This window comes from Cnephaeus nilssonii (assembly GCF_951640355.1).
Source record: "Cnephaeus nilssonii genome assembly, chromosome: 15".
In the NCBI taxonomy this organism is placed as follows: Eukaryota; Metazoa; Chordata; class Mammalia; order Chiroptera; family Vespertilionidae; genus Cnephaeus; species Cnephaeus nilssonii.
The window spans coordinates 29,865,083-29,882,980 of record NC_137086.1 but is presented as its reverse complement, the minus strand read 5'-3'; the positions used below and the strand labels follow the sequence as shown (position 1 = coordinate 29,882,980).

Here is a 17,898-nt window from a genome sequence, read left to right as displayed (position 1 = left end):
ACTAGATACTTTCCATCTCTTTCTAACTGGGACAGGCTCTTCATTTTAAAAGACCATTTTGGGTTTGAGATATTTTATTCTAACACTACAAAATGAACTTAGAATCTACAATAAATTCCACTTTTAAGTCTCCATTTATTCAGTAAATATTTAACACATGCCTACTGCCTACTCATCATGGAGTGGGATATAAAATTTAGTTTCTGACATCATGAGTTAAAAAGCTTGTTGAGATGTCTTAAGTGAAAAATTAAGATGATAAAATGTTTAAATAGCTAAAATAAATAATATCTGTTCAAGATGGCAATAGAAGAGATACTCCAAGATAATATAGATGAGTTGTACAGGTAATAAAGCTACAGGAGTTTAAAAGAATTTCATATATATATATACATATATATATAATTATATGTTTGTATTAAATACAACATAAATACACATTTATATGGAAGCTATTCCTTCTCACTGAGAAAGTAAATGGCTGGCATTGTCCTAAAGTGTATACTTGAACTTCCACTTTCAGTCCGGATTTGCTAACAATGATTATAAATAGGAAGCAGATATAATTATGCACTTTGGCCCATAGTGTTATTTTCAGTACTCAGTTCTCTTGTAGGACAACAAACTTCCCTGTGTCACAGATGAGACAGAAAGCACAAGAGATGTACTGAAGTAGGCTGAGGGTGGGGAGGGGGAGGGGCATTTGTTGAACACAGTCCTAGTCAGTATGTCATGACCTTGTCTCTTAGTCTCTAGAGAAAGTGAAGTGGTACACTGTAAAGAATATTAGTCCAGGAGCAAGAAGACTTGGTTTCTATTGCTAATCTGCTTCTACTTTACCTGACACCTTGGGATACCTGTCACTCTTCCTTCACAAGCCATTTATCTATATAGTTGCCACTTCCCTGCTCAGAAGCCTTTTTTCCTTGCATTGGCTGGTTTTGCCCTTTGTCGATAACTATTTGCCCGCCGGCAGCCTCGCCGCAATATTCCATGCACTGAGAATTGTTTAACCTCTGTCACTAGCTCCAAGTTTAGCCTTTGGATTCATTCATTGCACAAATATTTTTTTTGAGCACCTATTATGTGCCAGGCACAGCGTTTCAGATAAAAGGTTGAACAAAAAAACATGTTTGTCCTTGTGGAGCATTCACAGAGGAGGTTAGAGTGGAAAAGGGGAGTCATAAATGCAGGCCTTTTGTCCTTTAAATTCCTAGGTGAGTTAAGTTAGCTTAAGTGATTCGAGGACTTCTTCAACTCTAAAAGTCTCTTCTTCTGCTTTGACTTTGTTCTATTTTGTGGAAGTGTGTCTTAAATTTTGACAAGATAGAAAACCAGAATATAAGTGTATTAAAAATAACTCAAAGTGAGGATAGATAATATTAGTTTTGTATACAAAGAAAAGCATATTATTGAAACCCTGACTTACATATATGTATATGTGTGTGCTTAATACAATTAAGTACTGTTTTATTTCCAAATAACACTTAACTAGAAGACCCTAAAAACCTAGATTCAGGTTCAGAGTTCAACAGAAATCATTTGTACAAATAATTAGATCTTTATGCTCACAGAGGTTAAACTACTAAGACAACTTTCAGGACTCAGGATAGGCAACTGCTAAGTCTTTTTCACACTCCAGGGGACCCATATTTGACCACTCACCGTGTGCCACCTGGACTCCAGCCCTACCAGGTGCCTGCTGTGCCCTCTTTCCCTCCCTCCCTTACCCATCTCCAGATCCACCAGTTCTTCAGTCCCTTCTCCAAGACACTTTGCTCCTTTTTCCCGCTGGTTCTGGAAAATAAAATTAAACTTAGATCTTCCAATTGAGTTTCTATATGAAAATCTACCACCCTTCTAAACTAGCTAATATTTTCTGTATTCAATGTCTGCAAAAAAAGCCATTTTTGATCTTTTTAGTACATTGCTGACTGGATAGATATTTAGACAGAGCCTGGGACCGAGTGTCAGGAGACCTGGCTTCTAGTCCTGTCTCTACCATTGACTAGCAGTGTGACCTTCCTTGAGCCTCTCAACCTCTCTAAGCCACCATTCTGCAATCAGCAAAATAAGGAAGTCAGACCAGATATGTTATTATTTATTGCTAATTACACAAGCGATAAGAGCCTATATTCTTTGTATCAATGTTTTATACAGTATAATTCAGATACATTTAAAGTCCTCTTTGAACTTCCCCTATTTTCTCAACCCTAGTTCCCTTTTCATCTCCCCATTATTATCTCTTTGGAAAATCTTCTTCAGGACTCTTTTACACTTACATAAGTTCCCTACAAGGTTTAATATCTTACATATAAAACTAAGCAGCCTTTGTGTAAAGAAACTATAGGTTAACTTGTGTTCAAATGTATGATTTTCCATATGGGAACATTTTCATCTCTGGGCCTTAGTGAATATTTAAGAAGGAATGCTAAATCTAAATTCAAAACACTTATTAAAATGCAAAACTCACAATATCTGCTATGAGGATATAAATGTTAATAAAAAAGAAAAATGTCAACATGAATGACATTTTAAAACCTTTAGTTTTGTAAAAAGTTCAGGAAAAAGGAAATTTCTAGAGGTAAATATGTCTTTTTATTATTAGAAATTATTTTTATCACCCCCATTATTAACTCTATGATAGCCTAATTAGTTTGTCAGGTACATACTGTTCTATTTATATGAAACATCAAGAGAACTGCATTTTTGGCAAATTAACAATGCCATTTCCTAAACTTATTCAATCTCTGAGAAAATGAGAAGAATACCCCTTTGGATGGTCAATTTCATGCGTCAACTTGGCTGGTCAAACATTATTCTGAATGTTTCTGTGAGGGTGTTTTAGGATGAGATATTAAGATTTCAGCCTGGCCAGTGTGGCTTAGTGGTTGAGCGTCAACCCATTAACCAGGAGGTTATAGTTCGATTCCTGATTCAGGGCACATGCCCAGGTTGTGGGCTCAATCCCCAGTGTGGGGCATGCAGGAGGCAGTCAATAGATGATTCTCTCTCATTATTGATGTTTCTACCTCTCTCTCCCTTTCCCTTCCTCTCTGAAATCAATAAAAACCCTATATAATAAAAGGCTAATATGCAAATTGACCAAACAGTGGAATAACAGGTCGCTATGACGCACACTGACCACCAGGAGGAAGATGCTCAACACAGGAGCTTCTCCCTGGTGGTCAGTGTGCTCCCACAGGGGGAGCGCCATTCAGCCAGAAGCTGGGCTCACTGCTGGTGAGTGCAGTGGCAGTGGCAGGAGCCTCTCCTGCTTCCGTGGCAGCACTAAGGATGTTCGACTGATGGCTTAGGCCCGCTCCCCACATCAGTCGTACATCCCCCGAGGGCTCCCGAACTGCCAGAGAGCGCAGGCTGGGCTGAAGGACACCCCCCCAAGTGCACGAATTTCGTGCACCGGGCCTCTAGTGTATATTTAAGAAAACACTATTAGCCCTAGCCGGTTTGACTGAGTGGATAGAGTGTCGGCCTGTGGACCAAAGGGTCCCAGGTTCAATTCTGGTCAAGGGCATCTACCCCGGTTGCAGGTTCCTCCCCAGCCTGGGCCCTGGTCGGGCCTGTGTAGGAGGCAACAAATCAATGTGTTTCTCTCACACTGATATTTCTCTGTCTTTCCCTCTCTCTTCCACTCTCTCTGAAAATCAATGGCAAAATATCCTCGGGTAAGGATTTAAAAAACAAAACACTATTAAATACCACATTTCTTTTCGTATAAGTATTTTGTAGATATTTTGACAAGGTTGAACAGATTACTCCTGATTCCCAGTAGGTGTCTTCTATCAACATTTGATTAATTTTTCTCATTAACTCAACTGTTTTCTTCCACAAATTAAACAATAACAAAAACCTCTTTAATTAGAAATATATTTCTACTTAATAAAACTGGCCAGATTTGCTTTAAAAATACATGGCCATATTTTATGCTCTCTTTACATATTATAAATAATGTTTTATACCAATAAGAATATTTAAAATAAAATTTCATTACATCACCTAACATGGCTATACCAATAAATGCATGTACTAACAGCCTCTTTCTCAAATAGCTTGTGTAAGATTACTTATTGTGTTAACTACAACTAAATAAAATTTTAGTTAAGATACTTTGGGCACATGTAAAAGAAAACGATTAGTGCTACCTTTATAAAAAAAAAAAAAAAGAGAGAGAGAGAGAGGATTTATTATAAGGACACAGACATCTTATAGAACCCAATGCAAGAATTCAACCAGGCCCCAGAAAAGAACTGTAAGTAAAAACTTTAAAAAGTCACCGGAACCCAGGCAGTTATCTTCTTTGAACCTAGTGTCTCCTCCTCCTCCAACAAAATAGCTTTCTCTTCTCTATTCACCTGGGAGGGAAACAATGGTCACGCCCAAACTCAGGACTAAGCAAACCCAATTCCTCTCTAATTCAACCAAACAGTAAGTCATCCCTCCTCTCTTGGAATAAAGTGACCAAAGAAGCAGAGGAAAGCCCAGGAGTTGAAAAGAAATACATGTCTTCCCACTTAGAAATATGTTACAGTGTAAGAATAAGTGAAACTAACTTAATGACACTTTCATTTGGACAACTTCCATGCCAAAATATACCTGTCAAATGAAATTCTTCAATGTTTTACTTAAACCCTATGGGTTATACAAACAGAGCTAAAAATATTCATTGCTTAAGATAAGCAAAGCACTTAAGCTAATAATAAAACAATTTGTGCTTATAACCTCTATTTGGCAAAGGCAAACAATTTAAATGTTAAAAGAGTCACTGAGTGATAATTATCTGTTGTTTGTTAAATTTTACTTTCCCCTGAGGGTTTGCTAGTCCACTGTCTGGACGTATCAGTAAGTAGGGAACGTCTTGCATAGAAAAAAAATATATCGCTTTCAGATATGAATTCCAAGTTGTTTTAAAAAAAGTATTTTAGGTACAGTTATAACACACGTTCCCCCTTAGTGATGAATAATTGCTAGACTGAGCTCTAGGAATGCCTGAAATCCAATTTTCCCCCAGCAGATAACAATTCATGTTAAGTAGGTTCTCTCTAAATATATTCTTCTAGTCTCATCTTTCAATATTATCTGCTAAATTTAACCACAGATGCTTAAGTTACATTTCTTTTTCCATAAATGGTGTTAAGCAAAAGTATTCTAAAGAAGGGAAGTGCACTGTGAAAGGTAGAATTAAATCCTAATTTTATTTCTGATTCTCTCTGACACTGGAGGACTTCTTATTGCAGCTGTTCCATAAATTTTATACAGTGGCAGTGCCTCACAGCACTGTTGTAAGAGCAAAATAAAATGTGAAAACTGAGCAAATATAAAAATTGCCATGATGGTTGGTACTGCTGTTAGTAATATTGCTCTGGTTATGGGAACACAGATATCATTTGCCCAAGACTTGAGTTCCAGAAATTCAACCATTAGGGCAAGTAAATTAATAATGATATCTACATTTGCATAATGCTTTATTGTTTATAAATAATTCCTGTAAATGTTGCTCATTTAATCCTCACAAATATCATATAACAGATGTATTACCATCAGAGGCTCTGAGGTGTCAAGTGATTTGTCCAAGTTTATTCCCCTGGTAGTAAATCTAGGGTTCAAAGCTAGATTCAAGACATGTCTTTTGACTCCAGGTCTAGCGTTTTCCCTTTTTTGTAGTGGAGCTTATCTAATGTTTAAAGACACAGAATAAAGAACAAATGTAAGTCAGATGATTTTGTGGCACAGTCGTTTCGTATGGGCCCAGTGACACATATCTGGGTTTAAATTAGAATTTGTAAACGTGGACCTCAATTCCTCATAAAATGGGATCAGCAGTACCTACTGTACATGGTTAGAGTGAGAAATACACAAATACATGGAATGTGAGGGTGTATAAATATATATTTATTAGTGGTTGGCAAAGTAACTGGTACAAAACAAGTACACAAAAATTGAAAATCTCATGACTTTGGGGAAAGTTGTAAATAAGTCAGATTTGGAAAAGGTATCAAACATGGCTTGACTCACATTTGAGGAGACTGTGAACACCAGGTAGCAACAAATATTAGTTCCAATTTTTGGACGTTAGGTCATGTGGTAAGTGCTGATGGTAGTGGACTTGAGGTAATAATTCATTCAACTGAGGATACATAAACAAGCCTAGAAGGACATTTAAACAATGTCCTTACACAGAAAATAAAATATGTAATTTTCTCATGAATGGAGATGCTGTATATCACGTTCTAGCTACCGCCTGTTAAATGTTTTATTCACCAGTTATGTGTAAAGAGCAAAACCCATGCACGACAGATGGCCGCCCAAATGTGATTTCTCTAAAATTGCTTTCCTCCCACTCATAAGAGCCCAGGGATGTACTGACTCAGTGTTGCAGATGAAGCCTCAGCACGGACTACTATTTCACAGTGTGACTCAGAGGCCAACTATATTTCTCCTCGTTGGTGAGAGCCAAGCATTAAAACATGGACTGAATTCACAGATCTAAAGGCAATTTATGTGCAATTTGGAAAAATCCATTAAATCCATGATAGCAATCAAGGTTGTAAAACAGAGTAGTTAGCCCTAGCCGGTTTGGTTCAGGGGATAGAGAGTCAGCCTGCAGACTGAAAAGTCCCGAATTCTGTTCTGGTCAAGGGCACGTATCACAGTTGCAGGCTCAATCCCCGGCCCTGGTCGGAGCACCTGTGGGAGGCAACAAATCAATATGTCTCTCTCACATTGATGTTTCTCTCTCACATTGGTGTTTCTCCCTCTCCCTTCCACTCTCTCTCTAAAAAAAAAAAAAAAAAAAAATCAATGGTAAAATATCCTTGAATAAGGATTAACAAGACAAACCAAACAACCAAAAAAAAACAAAAAAAACAAACACACACACACACACACACACACACACACACACACACAACAAAACAAAAGTAGTTAAATTTATGTAGCCAACACCAACCAATTCAGGAAGCAGGAAACTGCGAACAAACCCTGATGCCTCTATTTTCCTTTATCCCCAGACATTCCAATCATAGCAGGTTCACTTGCTAAACAACCCTTACGTCCATGCACTTCTCTCTGTCTTAGTCTAAGCTAACATCATCTATTTCTTGGTCTCCCCACATTTAACCTAGACTCTCTTCATTGCAGTCTGAGAGGATTCTGCAAATACAGACTTCATCCTGTTTCTGCCATCCCAGCCAATTCCTGCGGCTTAAAAGCCTTAAATGGCTTCCTTTTGTTCCTGTGATAAAGGTCCAAACACTTAATATGGTCATTAAGGCGCAATGTTCTTAGTTACTACAGTGTATTTAGTTATCAGGGTTCTTCGTTTCCAACAACAAAAATTTACTTAAAGAGCAAAAACAATTTATTACAAGAAAATGGCCTCTAGGAAGAAATTGACTCTGGCCCATTCAGACAAGAAAGAAATTTGCAAAAGGATGTGAGCCACCAGGATGGCGGGGGTGGGGGTGGGGGGCAGGGGGGGTTGCAAAGTGAGGAAATGAGTGCTGCAGCTTGCACTGCTAACACCCTGGAAACCACTGCTGGAGACACTGTCACGTCTGCCAAGAGGAGAAGAGAATTCTTCACTGTTCTGCTCCGGCTCCAGATCCATACGCTGGATTGTTCCTGACATGAAGGGCCTCAATAAATATTTCATAAATTAATGAAGTAATCTTCAATATGGAAGATTGTGCTTTAAATAGTCTAATTCTTGTGACTTTAATAACTAAAATAGGGAAATTATGGTTCCTACTTCCTTATCAGACAGGGTCTTCCCTAGTTTCCTTTTTGTCCAACTAGTAAAATGGCCTGTTATCATAAAGTATCTGAGGCCCTGCCTAGATTGAGCTAAAATTTTAAAATTTTGCCCAAAGTTTCTTCTGCTCAGTTAATTTTTCTAGGTAATTTTTTGAGAGCTCATTCTATGGCATATATGTAGAAAGCTAACATTAAAAAAAAAAAAAGTTAAAAAGAGAAAGCTAACGTTCTCAGGCTTCATGACAACCAGAAAGTTTAAACCACAATACACAGCAAGCATTTCAGTTTAAATCTTTTGCCTTTGTGCTATATTAAAATATGCCTTGAAAACAGGCATAATGCCATGTGGTGAATAACATATGGTACCTGACAGTCCTTATTCGTATGGAAAACATGCTAATGAGGCCTGTCCATACAGAAAGTAAAAGTGAAGTCAGATTTGTTTTTTTCTATATGGATTTATCTGGATTCGGCATCTAAAAATACTGATTTCCATTGTCACGAAGGGAATAATGTGGAAGCTGAACAGAAATGGCTGGTGTGCAAGGTCAGTTACAAAATAATTCACCAGAGGAAGACAGGCGTAACCCATGACGTGGCTGGTCAGAGTCAAGGTAATGTTAAGGGCTAATAAGAGGCATTTAGAGAAGCCCCTGTGCCTTTTCAAAGGAGTCCAAGGCTCAGCTCTACCCAGGCCCACAGAACTCATGCCAACCTATGGAAAACAGACTAAACATCCTCCAGATGTTATTTCCACTCGTGGATTGTGTTTATTTGTCTGTTTTGGGGCTTGTGTTTGTTTTTACTGGCCAGAGCTCTATTAGGCCTAATGCCCCCTCTTTATTTATTTTTTAAAATATATTTTATTGATTTTTTTTTTACAGAGAGGAAGGGAAAGGAATAGAGAGCTAGAAATATCAATGAGAGAGAAGCATCAATCAACTGCCTCCTGCACACTCCCTACTGGGGATGTGCCCGCAACCAAGGTACATGTCCTTGACCAGAATCGAACCAGGACCCTTCAGTCTGTAGGCCGATGCTCTATCCACTGAGCCAAACCGGTTAGGGCAACGCCCCCTCTTTATAACAAACATTTTATAATGCCACCTCTGCTATCCTGAAATAAAATGCATGGGTAATATAATTTACCCAAAACATTTGTAAACCAACATAATGATCTATACTAATTAAAGGGTAATATGCAAATTGGTCATGACATCCTCACAGTAACAACCGAACAGCAGGCTGCATGGGGCGACCAGGTTGGCAGGGGAGTTAGCGAGGAACGACCAAATGACTGACCAGCAGGCTGTGTGGGGTGACCAGGCCGGCAGGGGAGGCAGTTGGGGGCGACCAGGCCAGCAGGGGTCGGGCTGAAACCGGCAGTCAGACATCCCCTGAGGGGTCCCAGATTGGAGAGGGTGTAGGCTTGGCTGAAGGGACCTCCTCCCCCCATGCATGAATTTTGTGCATCGGGCCTCTAGTCTAACTATAAAACAAAGGATAACTAAAACACACTTATAATAAAATAATATATATCAGAATGTAAACTCTTAGGCACTCAGAGGCTCAAACCTATAGGTACTATCACTGTGAATCCAACAACCACAGTTTGATCAGGTACTGGAGATGCACATACCATGGGCACTGTTGGCAGAGCCATGAGTTTTCAAAATAATGAACACTTCTTAGTAATGTTCCCAGCAAACAATGTTTAATCTTCTCTTGGCTCACATAGTAGCTACATTTCTAGAACATTTAGTGAACTTAAAAATATATAGAACTTTATATAAAACTAGGGGCCCAGTGCATGAATTCATGCACTTTGAAAGAAACTGGGCTGCAAGGCTGCTGTGGACACAGGAGCGGGTCTCAGCTCCTCCACACCCCTGCCCGGCCCCTCCCGCCATGGCCCCTGGTCCCCTGTCTGCCAGCAGCCCCACTCCCGCCACCACTGCTCGTACCCACTGACGGCGTGGAGCAATTGGGGCTGGCACCAGCAGCAGGTGTGAGCAGGGCCAGCACTGTCAGCAGATGCGAGTGGAGGCTGCTGCCCTGATAGCCCCTCAGGAGCAGGGGGGGTGGAGAAGCTCTCAGGGGTGATGGTGGCTGGCAGCCGCTTGCACCTCCTGATGGAGCTGAGTGATTGGGGCCAGCGCAGGGCGACACAGCGGGTGGGAGCGCCTGGCGGGACCGCAGTGTGCGGGAGCAAAGAATTTTCAGTAACCACCAGAGGCTCACCCCGATGACAGTGACTGGGGCCCCGCCTGGGTCTGGTGCCCCTGCTCAACTGCTCCACCTCCCACAGCAGCCCACACCACTGCCGCCTGCTGCTGACACTGCCATGTTCTTCATGCACCCCCTGGTGGTCAGCACACATCATAGTGACCGGTTGTTCGGTTGTTCCACTGTTCAGTCTATTTGCATATTAGCCTTTTATTATATAGGAGGATAGAGTTGGGTTCTAGGCACAGATCATTATAAATGAGTTTTATATCTACATGAAAGTCCTGTAGAACATTCAAAAGTCTCATTCAATTCCAGAACAATTTATTTGCTTTATGAATTTGTTTTGTATATTGCAGAACAGCTAGCATTTCTAGTCCCAGCCCACTAAATGCTAGAGCACCCTCCATTCATTTTAAGAAGCCAAAATGAGTCCACACGTTTTGAAAGTCCCCCATGGGTATACAGTATCTCCTCTGTTGAGAACTGCTGGGCTGAAGGATTCAGTAATCAGTTTTCTGACTATGATAGTATCACCGTGAAGCTATCAGTATGTGACATTCTAAACCTTCCTTTGGCTGTTACAATTCTTTCCAGCAGGCTCAGAAACAAAATCTTTCTTAACTTAAGAAAAAGAAAAAAAAAAGCTTATGAGAACGATACAGGAACAGCTCACTGAACTGAAGGATAAGCTAAACAAGTGTATCATTTAGGATTAAGTTCCACTAAACATGATAGAAAACCCATAGCAGTGGCTTAAACAAGATAGACTTTTAATTCTCTCTCACATAAACTGAGCCTGGGGACAAGAAGTCTAGAGTTAACATAGCAGCTCTGCCCCAGGGGCATTCTGCTCATCGCACACACCTTAGGGTGAGGCCCTGGTCCTCAAGGTCCAAATTGGCAGCAGAATGCAGGAAAGGATGAAGAACCAGGAAAATCTCAACTATCTTCTAAGGAAGGTTCTCAGAAGCATCATAAGACAATTCCACTTACACCTCATTCTCCAAAACTTGGTCACATGGCCATGCCTAGATTCAGGAAGGCCGAGAAGATGGTTATTCTGGGTGTTCATGTGACCAGCTGAAAATTCCATTACTAAAGAAGAGGATGATATTGGATGATAACTAATCATCAATGCCTCACTTGGGAAAAGGGAGAACCAGGGCAGCTCTGCAGTCTCAGTTGACAACACAGTTTGTGCATATTCAGTGTTGATAGCATTGGGGGTTCATGACTATGTTGTGCTGCAATCCAGCGGTGCTCTTGGCTGTTTAGCCTTCCTTGGTATAGTTAGCTGAATAATGGCTCCCCAAAGATATCTACATCCTAATTCCTGGAACCGGTGAATATGTTCCCTGACATGGTAAAAGGAACTTTGAAGATGTGATCAAATTAAGCCTCATGAGATGGAGAGATTATCTAGGATTATTGGATATGCTTAAAGTCATCACAAGATTACTTTTAAGAGGGAAGCAGGAGACCAGAGGGAGAGATGTTTTCCATGGCAAAAAGGCAAGGAAATAGATTTTTTCCCTGAAGCTACCAGAAAGAATGGATCTTAACCTTTTGCACTCGGATGTCGAGTGTGACTCGACACAGTTAGGATTAGAATAAAGGAATCGAGAAAAAAGCAAGCGAGTGCAAAGGGTTAATTTTATACTTCTGACAATCAGAACTATAAAAAAATAAATGTGTTTGGTTTTGAATCACTACATTAATGGTAATTTGTTACAGCAGCAGTAGGAAACTAATACACTTGATAACTGATTGTTCTCTGAGCCTGATTCTAAAACATTCTCATAAATTTCATGAACTCCTAATAAATATGGTCTCAGTAAATCTCTTTCCTGTTGAAGCTAATCAGAGTTGGTTTCTATGATGTCCGACAAAGAACCCAGTCTGGTATAATCATAGACAATCCTTCTGGGGGCTACCAATAAGAAAAGTCAGCACCATCAGCAGCCTTTGACTCCTTTACCCTGGAGTCATACTCCCATGAGAACAAAACCAATTTTCCAGATTAGATCACTTGCTTACTCTTGTGGTCAGAGGACTAAGGTCCTATGATTGGCAGCCCCATCAGAACAACAAGGACCAGGGCAGGGGCAGGTCACTCAAAGTAATAAGGCAGGAGCATTGGAGATCTTGCTCCCCGGCATGTTGTCAGTTTGGCTCAAATAAACTCATTTTTTTAAAAAGTAAGAAGGCAAGTGCTTTCATCAGAATAAGTAGAAAAATAATAATGGCCAGTCCAAAACCAACATATCTTTATTAATTTAATATTTCAGAGACTTATCTGTGAGCCGATTGCCAACTTCCAGTTAAATATGGCAGATTACCTCTTTTTTTTCTGAAATTCCACCAAAAAATGATTTAAAGCTTCAGGGCAAATAGGAAATGAATAATGACAGACAAAAACAACAAATTTTTGAAAGCCGGGAAACAGATGGAAGACTGGTAACAGATATTGCTGAGCAAAAAATAAGCTAAAACCTAAGTACCTACAGCTATTCTGAAAAATTTAAGGACTTAGAAGCATGAGTACTTCCTATGCATACAAAGAAGCATTTTGTGCCTCATTATTAAATGTGGATAAACAGAGAATTTGATAAAATTCTGTCTTACAAATACATAACATGTTTGAACAAATAAATTAGTATACCCTACTTACCTCTGGAGAAAATTGTTAGGTTATTAAAAATATAAGTAGATAACCAATAACTATGAGATATTTGAAGCAATTCTCTAATATCAACAACAAATCCTAGAGAAAATAAAGATAATGGAAGGAGCAGAACAAAACTATTGAAACCTGTAATTGATATCATCAGAGAGCAAAAATTTATGTTCATGAGACAAGAAGAGAATGATTGTTTTAAAAAAAATAATCAGAAGAAAACATTTATGGAAATTAAAAATAAGGTCTTGAAACAAACAAAACAATAAATGGGTTAGAAGATAAAGGCAAGGAAATATTCCAGATAATAAAATCAAGAGATAAAAAAGATGGACAATGGGGGTTGGGGGAATAAGAGGCTTAAAGGTTCATTCCAGAATGTCCAACATCTGCCTGATAGGATTTCCTGAAAGAGAATAAACACGGAAAAAAACGCTGCAATGCATACATGCAATTTCAGATCAAAAGGACCCACTAAATACCAGCCAACTGAATAATGAAAGACTTATACCAAAGTCACGGAATAAAAATCTAAGAATCAACTTAAAACTTCTAGGAGATTGCGGAAGGGGTGATCACATAAAAAGGATCAGGAATCAGAACAGACATCAAACTTCTCAATAGCAACAGAGTTCAGAAAACAATAAAGCAATACCTTTCCAGTTCTGAGGGGAAACCATTTTCATCCTAGGATTCTATCCCTATATCCTTATTAAGCAACAATCAACGGTGAAGATAAACACTCAAGGACACCCAGGCACCTTTTCTCAGGAAGTACTGAAGGATGGGTGTCAGCAAAATGAGGGACCTAACCAAAAAGAAGAAAACGTGGAAGCAGGGAAACATGGAATGCCCCACATAAAAATAATAAAGGGTCACTGGTTCTAGGATGACAATCTAGGCAGTAACAAGTCCAGACAGAGCAGGAGTTCAGAGATAACCAATTGATTATCTAAAATGTTAATTGTAGTATTGACAAGCATCTGAAAATCTAATAAAGCATTTGGTTACATTGATAGAAAACTGGTAATATGAGAAGCTAGGCAATTCTTAACTCCAAAGAAAACAAAACATTGTACAAATGAAGGGAAAGTAGCCAGAGTATATACTACCCAGCTTACCAATGACCAATACTTACATAGTAAATACCAAATAGTGGGCTAACGAGAAATTGGAATAGGATTATATTAAGAGGATGAAGGGAAGTATATGTATGTGTGTGGGGAGTTAGTAAAGTTTAAAATTTATAAATCAAGAAATAGCAGTAGCTATAGGCATATTACATCAGGAAAAACTGCCAAAGATTTAAAAGCCTCAGCTGGGGGCAAGGAGGTAGCACTGCCTTTTTCTTTCTTTCTTTTTTTAAATATAAGCTTTGTAGTATTATTTAATATTCTATATACCTTGCTATTTTGATAAATAGTTATAGAACCAACGAGAATAAATTCAGAGATTTTTCACATTTCAGCTTTGTATCATGCATTAAGGCTTACACTCCATTTAGTGCAAATTCTCTTATGAGATCCAGCATCTGCTGAGTGTAGTTAATCATTGCTCCATATGCCTTGTTGCTCCTCAGCAACCGATATTTGAATTTTTAAAGAATTACACACAATGGGGAAAACATTCTCTTCTATATTTGTGTGTGATTATTGAATATCCCAAAACATAAAATAGGATTTTAAAGTATCTGTTTTCCAAATGTTCACTTATTCCCGTGTTTACTATACCACCTCTGCTCGGCACTGAAACCAAGTGAGAAGCCGCCCTCGCTTTGCTCTGCCTTGACCTGGTTCTCACTCAGTCGCCTTGAAGGTTGTGACTTCATTACGTCATTCAGGGCCTTCTCTGCTCTAACTCCAAATTTATATAATTTCCACATGACACCTTAAAAGTTACCAAATATTCAGTGTTGACAACAATATTGAACATATTTTTGCTAACAATAAATTTATGTATTGCAGAAGTTTATAAACTCAGGACCTATGCACAATCTAGAATAAGTACACTTTTGCATAATAAAATACCCTTTCCTGAGAGATGGAACAAAGTCTGTCAGTGACTAAGTGACAGTAAACAGCTATCTTAGAATTGAATTAAATATAGTAGACTCAGTATGCAATTCCTTCTCTTCTTTTTTAAGTATTCATTTCTTTACATTAGCATTTCCTCCTCAAAATGTTTCTAATTGATAAATTCTGCCATGAGAGGGTATTTTATATATCAAAGCTTTCTGAAGAAAAGAGGACATATTCATTAAAATTCAATTCAGTGAAGGCCTGGGGTGGGCCGGAACCTGGAGGAGAGGGCAATGGGGGAAAATGGAGGACATCTTAATACTCTCAACAATAAAGATAAATTAAAAACAAGCACAGTACTTACGTTGAAGATTCACTTTATCAAATTGCTGATTTTAAGAAAGCAGTTGAAAAAAAAAGAAAGCAGTTGAGAAGCAAATAAAATGTTCTCAATCCACGGTTTTTCACTCACAGTTATGACTCGGCCAAAAACAAACTCTGGCACTTGTACAGATTTAGAACTGGAAAACAAATATGAGAATTCTGGCTAGAAAGCAAAATGTGACAACAGTAAGAAAAATTTCATCACCAAGAAAATCCAAGGGTCAGGTTGCATAGTTGTCTCATGAAATCAATTAACCTAGACAATATAGTTTATGGTTCAAGTAGAAATTCATGTCTTTGTGCCAACCCATGAAATAGAGGGAAAAAGACACTAGAAAGCTACTTTTTCTGAATTATTTGGATAACAACTATAATTTCCATTTAATTTTGCTAATTGAACTAATTTTTTAGTGCAGGGAAGGTTTGGGTAAAACATTTTTCATAGACTGCTCCCTTGTATTCCTAACATAAGAATCCACAGGTAATATGGAAGAAAACTGTTCAAGTATAGATGACAGGTGGAAAATAAAATGCCTTCAGGCACAACATGCAATATAACTACTGTTTTCTTTTTTGGGGGGTTCTTGTACTTTATTTATTTTTTATGTTTTTGTTAATCCTCATGTGAGGACATTTTTCCATCGTTTTTTTTTTTTGTATTTTGTTTTTTCTTTTAGAGAGAGAGTGGGAGAGGGAGAGACAGAGAGAAACATCGATGTGAGAGAGACACATTCATTGGTTGCCTTCCTCACCTCAACCAGAGCCAGGGATGGAGCCTGTAACCGAGGCATGTACCCTTTACTGGAATCGAACCCAGGACTCTTCAGTTCGTGGGCCGATGCTCTAGCCAAGTCAGGTAGGGCATACCTACTGTTTTCTTAACAAAAAAAAAAAAGTCTGGATCTGGATAAGCAGAAATGCTTTTTGGGGAAAATAAGTAACTTGAACTGTCCCAGAAAATCCAGAATGTGTCATTGAAAATATACATCATTATAAACACAGGAGAGACACCATTCAATCACAGAATACAACGGGGTTCCATTTTATGCTCATTCAATCATCTAGAATTCAACTGCACATTTCAGCAATTTTTTAAAAAGGAGAAATGGAAATGTAAGTAGTATAGGCAAATGTGCTTTTGTTAAACTCAATGAGCATGTCCCCTTGCTGATGGATACAATCAAACCTACATTGCTCTATTGATGTTGACAAACATGTGGAAAGAATGTATGATTTTATTTATTTATTTATTTATTTATTATTTTTTTTAAAAAATATATTTTATTGATTTTTTACAGAGAGGAAGGGAGAGCGAGAGAGAGTTAGAAACATGGATGAGAGAGAAACATCCATCAGCTGCCTCCGGCACACCCCCCACTGGGAATGTGCCCACAGCCAAGGTACATGCCCCTGACCAGAATCGAACATGGGACCCTTCAGTCCGCAGGCCGATGCTCTATCCACTGAGCCAAACCAGCCAGGGCTGTATGATTTTATTTAAACTGTATCCTTGACCACAGGCAAAGAAGTCAGAAGCGTCACCGGTGTCACCAGGCCACGAGTGGCGATGCCTTATTTGCTGCTTATTAGCTCGACCATGACTGACTCCAACCAGTGGCTTGCCTGGCCCCACTCTGTAATAACACACTAACCCTCTTCAAAGCAGGGCCTCCCCCTGTGGTCAAGCTGATGGAAGAGGGCCAGTTTTTTCACTCTGTTCCCTGCAGAGCCTACCCAACGGATATGTCAGTTATATTAATCCAGAAAGAGCACACATTTTGAAAATAGAGGAATCTGGATTTGGATAATTTACTTAACTTCTCTAGGCTTCAGTGTCTATGTCTATAAAATGAGAGAAATAAAATCTACATTACAGTTGACCCTGGATCAACACAGGGGTTAGGAGCACCAAACCCCCAAGTCCAAAATCCGTATATAACTTTTGACTCCTCAAAAATTTAACTACTGCCCTGGCCGGGTAGCTCAATTGGTTAGAGCATCATCTCAAAATGTCAATGTTTTCAGTCCCATCCCTGGTCAAGCACATACAAGAAGCAACTAGTGAATGCATAAGGAACAAATAGATGTTTGTTTGTTTGTTCGATTGATTATATTTTTATTGATTTCAAAGAGGAAGAGAGAGAGAGATGATGAGAGAAAATCATTGATTGGCTGCCTCCTGCATGCTCCCTACTGGCGATCGAGCCTGAAACCCTGCATTTATCAGATTATCTTTAATACCTGAGTGATGGAGTTAAACTCAAGGTTAAACACTTAGAGAGAGGTGGAAGACCAACTTTCCCTGCATATACAACTGTGGAACTAGCCTTGGTTGGGAGAAAGAACTCACCTCCCACATCTTGGGGGCAATTTTGTCTTCCTACCAATTGAAGAATTTTCTTCCAGAACTGTGCCTCAACTTTTCTGGGGGAGGTTTTTTTTGTATTTGTTCTTTTATCACATTATGGTAGCCAAGTTATTTCCATTAACTAGAATGGTCGTTGCATGTTCAATATACTAACAACTTTTTAAAAAACCCATTTACATTTTAAAAATTTGTTCTCAACTTCAGAAATATTTTTAAAAGAACAAGTACTGCCAAAGACTAGTTTTAATTATAGTAATAAGCAAGGAACTAATAGGGGGTATTCAGTCAAAATGTAAGAAAATGCTTCTTCTCCACCTCACTTCTACATTTTATTCCTCAGCCCCAAACATATTCTACTACAATACCATCGATTTATTCATGACAAGGTGATAATTAGTATGTAGAACTAGCAAAATAGGTCTGGTGATTTTTGTTTGATATGCAGTTTC

At 38.8% G+C, this 17,898-nt stretch overlaps 1 protein-coding gene across 6 annotated transcripts in view; it reads right to left on the bottom strand.

The window, feature by feature from the left end:
• The window catches only part of ACYP2 (acylphosphatase 2), a 172,334-nt gene that overhangs the window by 113,166 nt on the left and 41,270 nt on the right, over positions 1–17,898 (bottom strand). For all 6 annotated transcript variants that reach the window (XM_079792301.1, XM_079792297.1, XM_079792298.1 and 3 more), the window contains one exon: positions 1,731–1,797. In XM_079792301.1, coding sequence (XP_079648427.1) covers positions 1,731–1,797 — 67 coding nt within the window. The remainder of the gene's footprint in view (positions 1–1,730; positions 1,798–17,898) is intronic.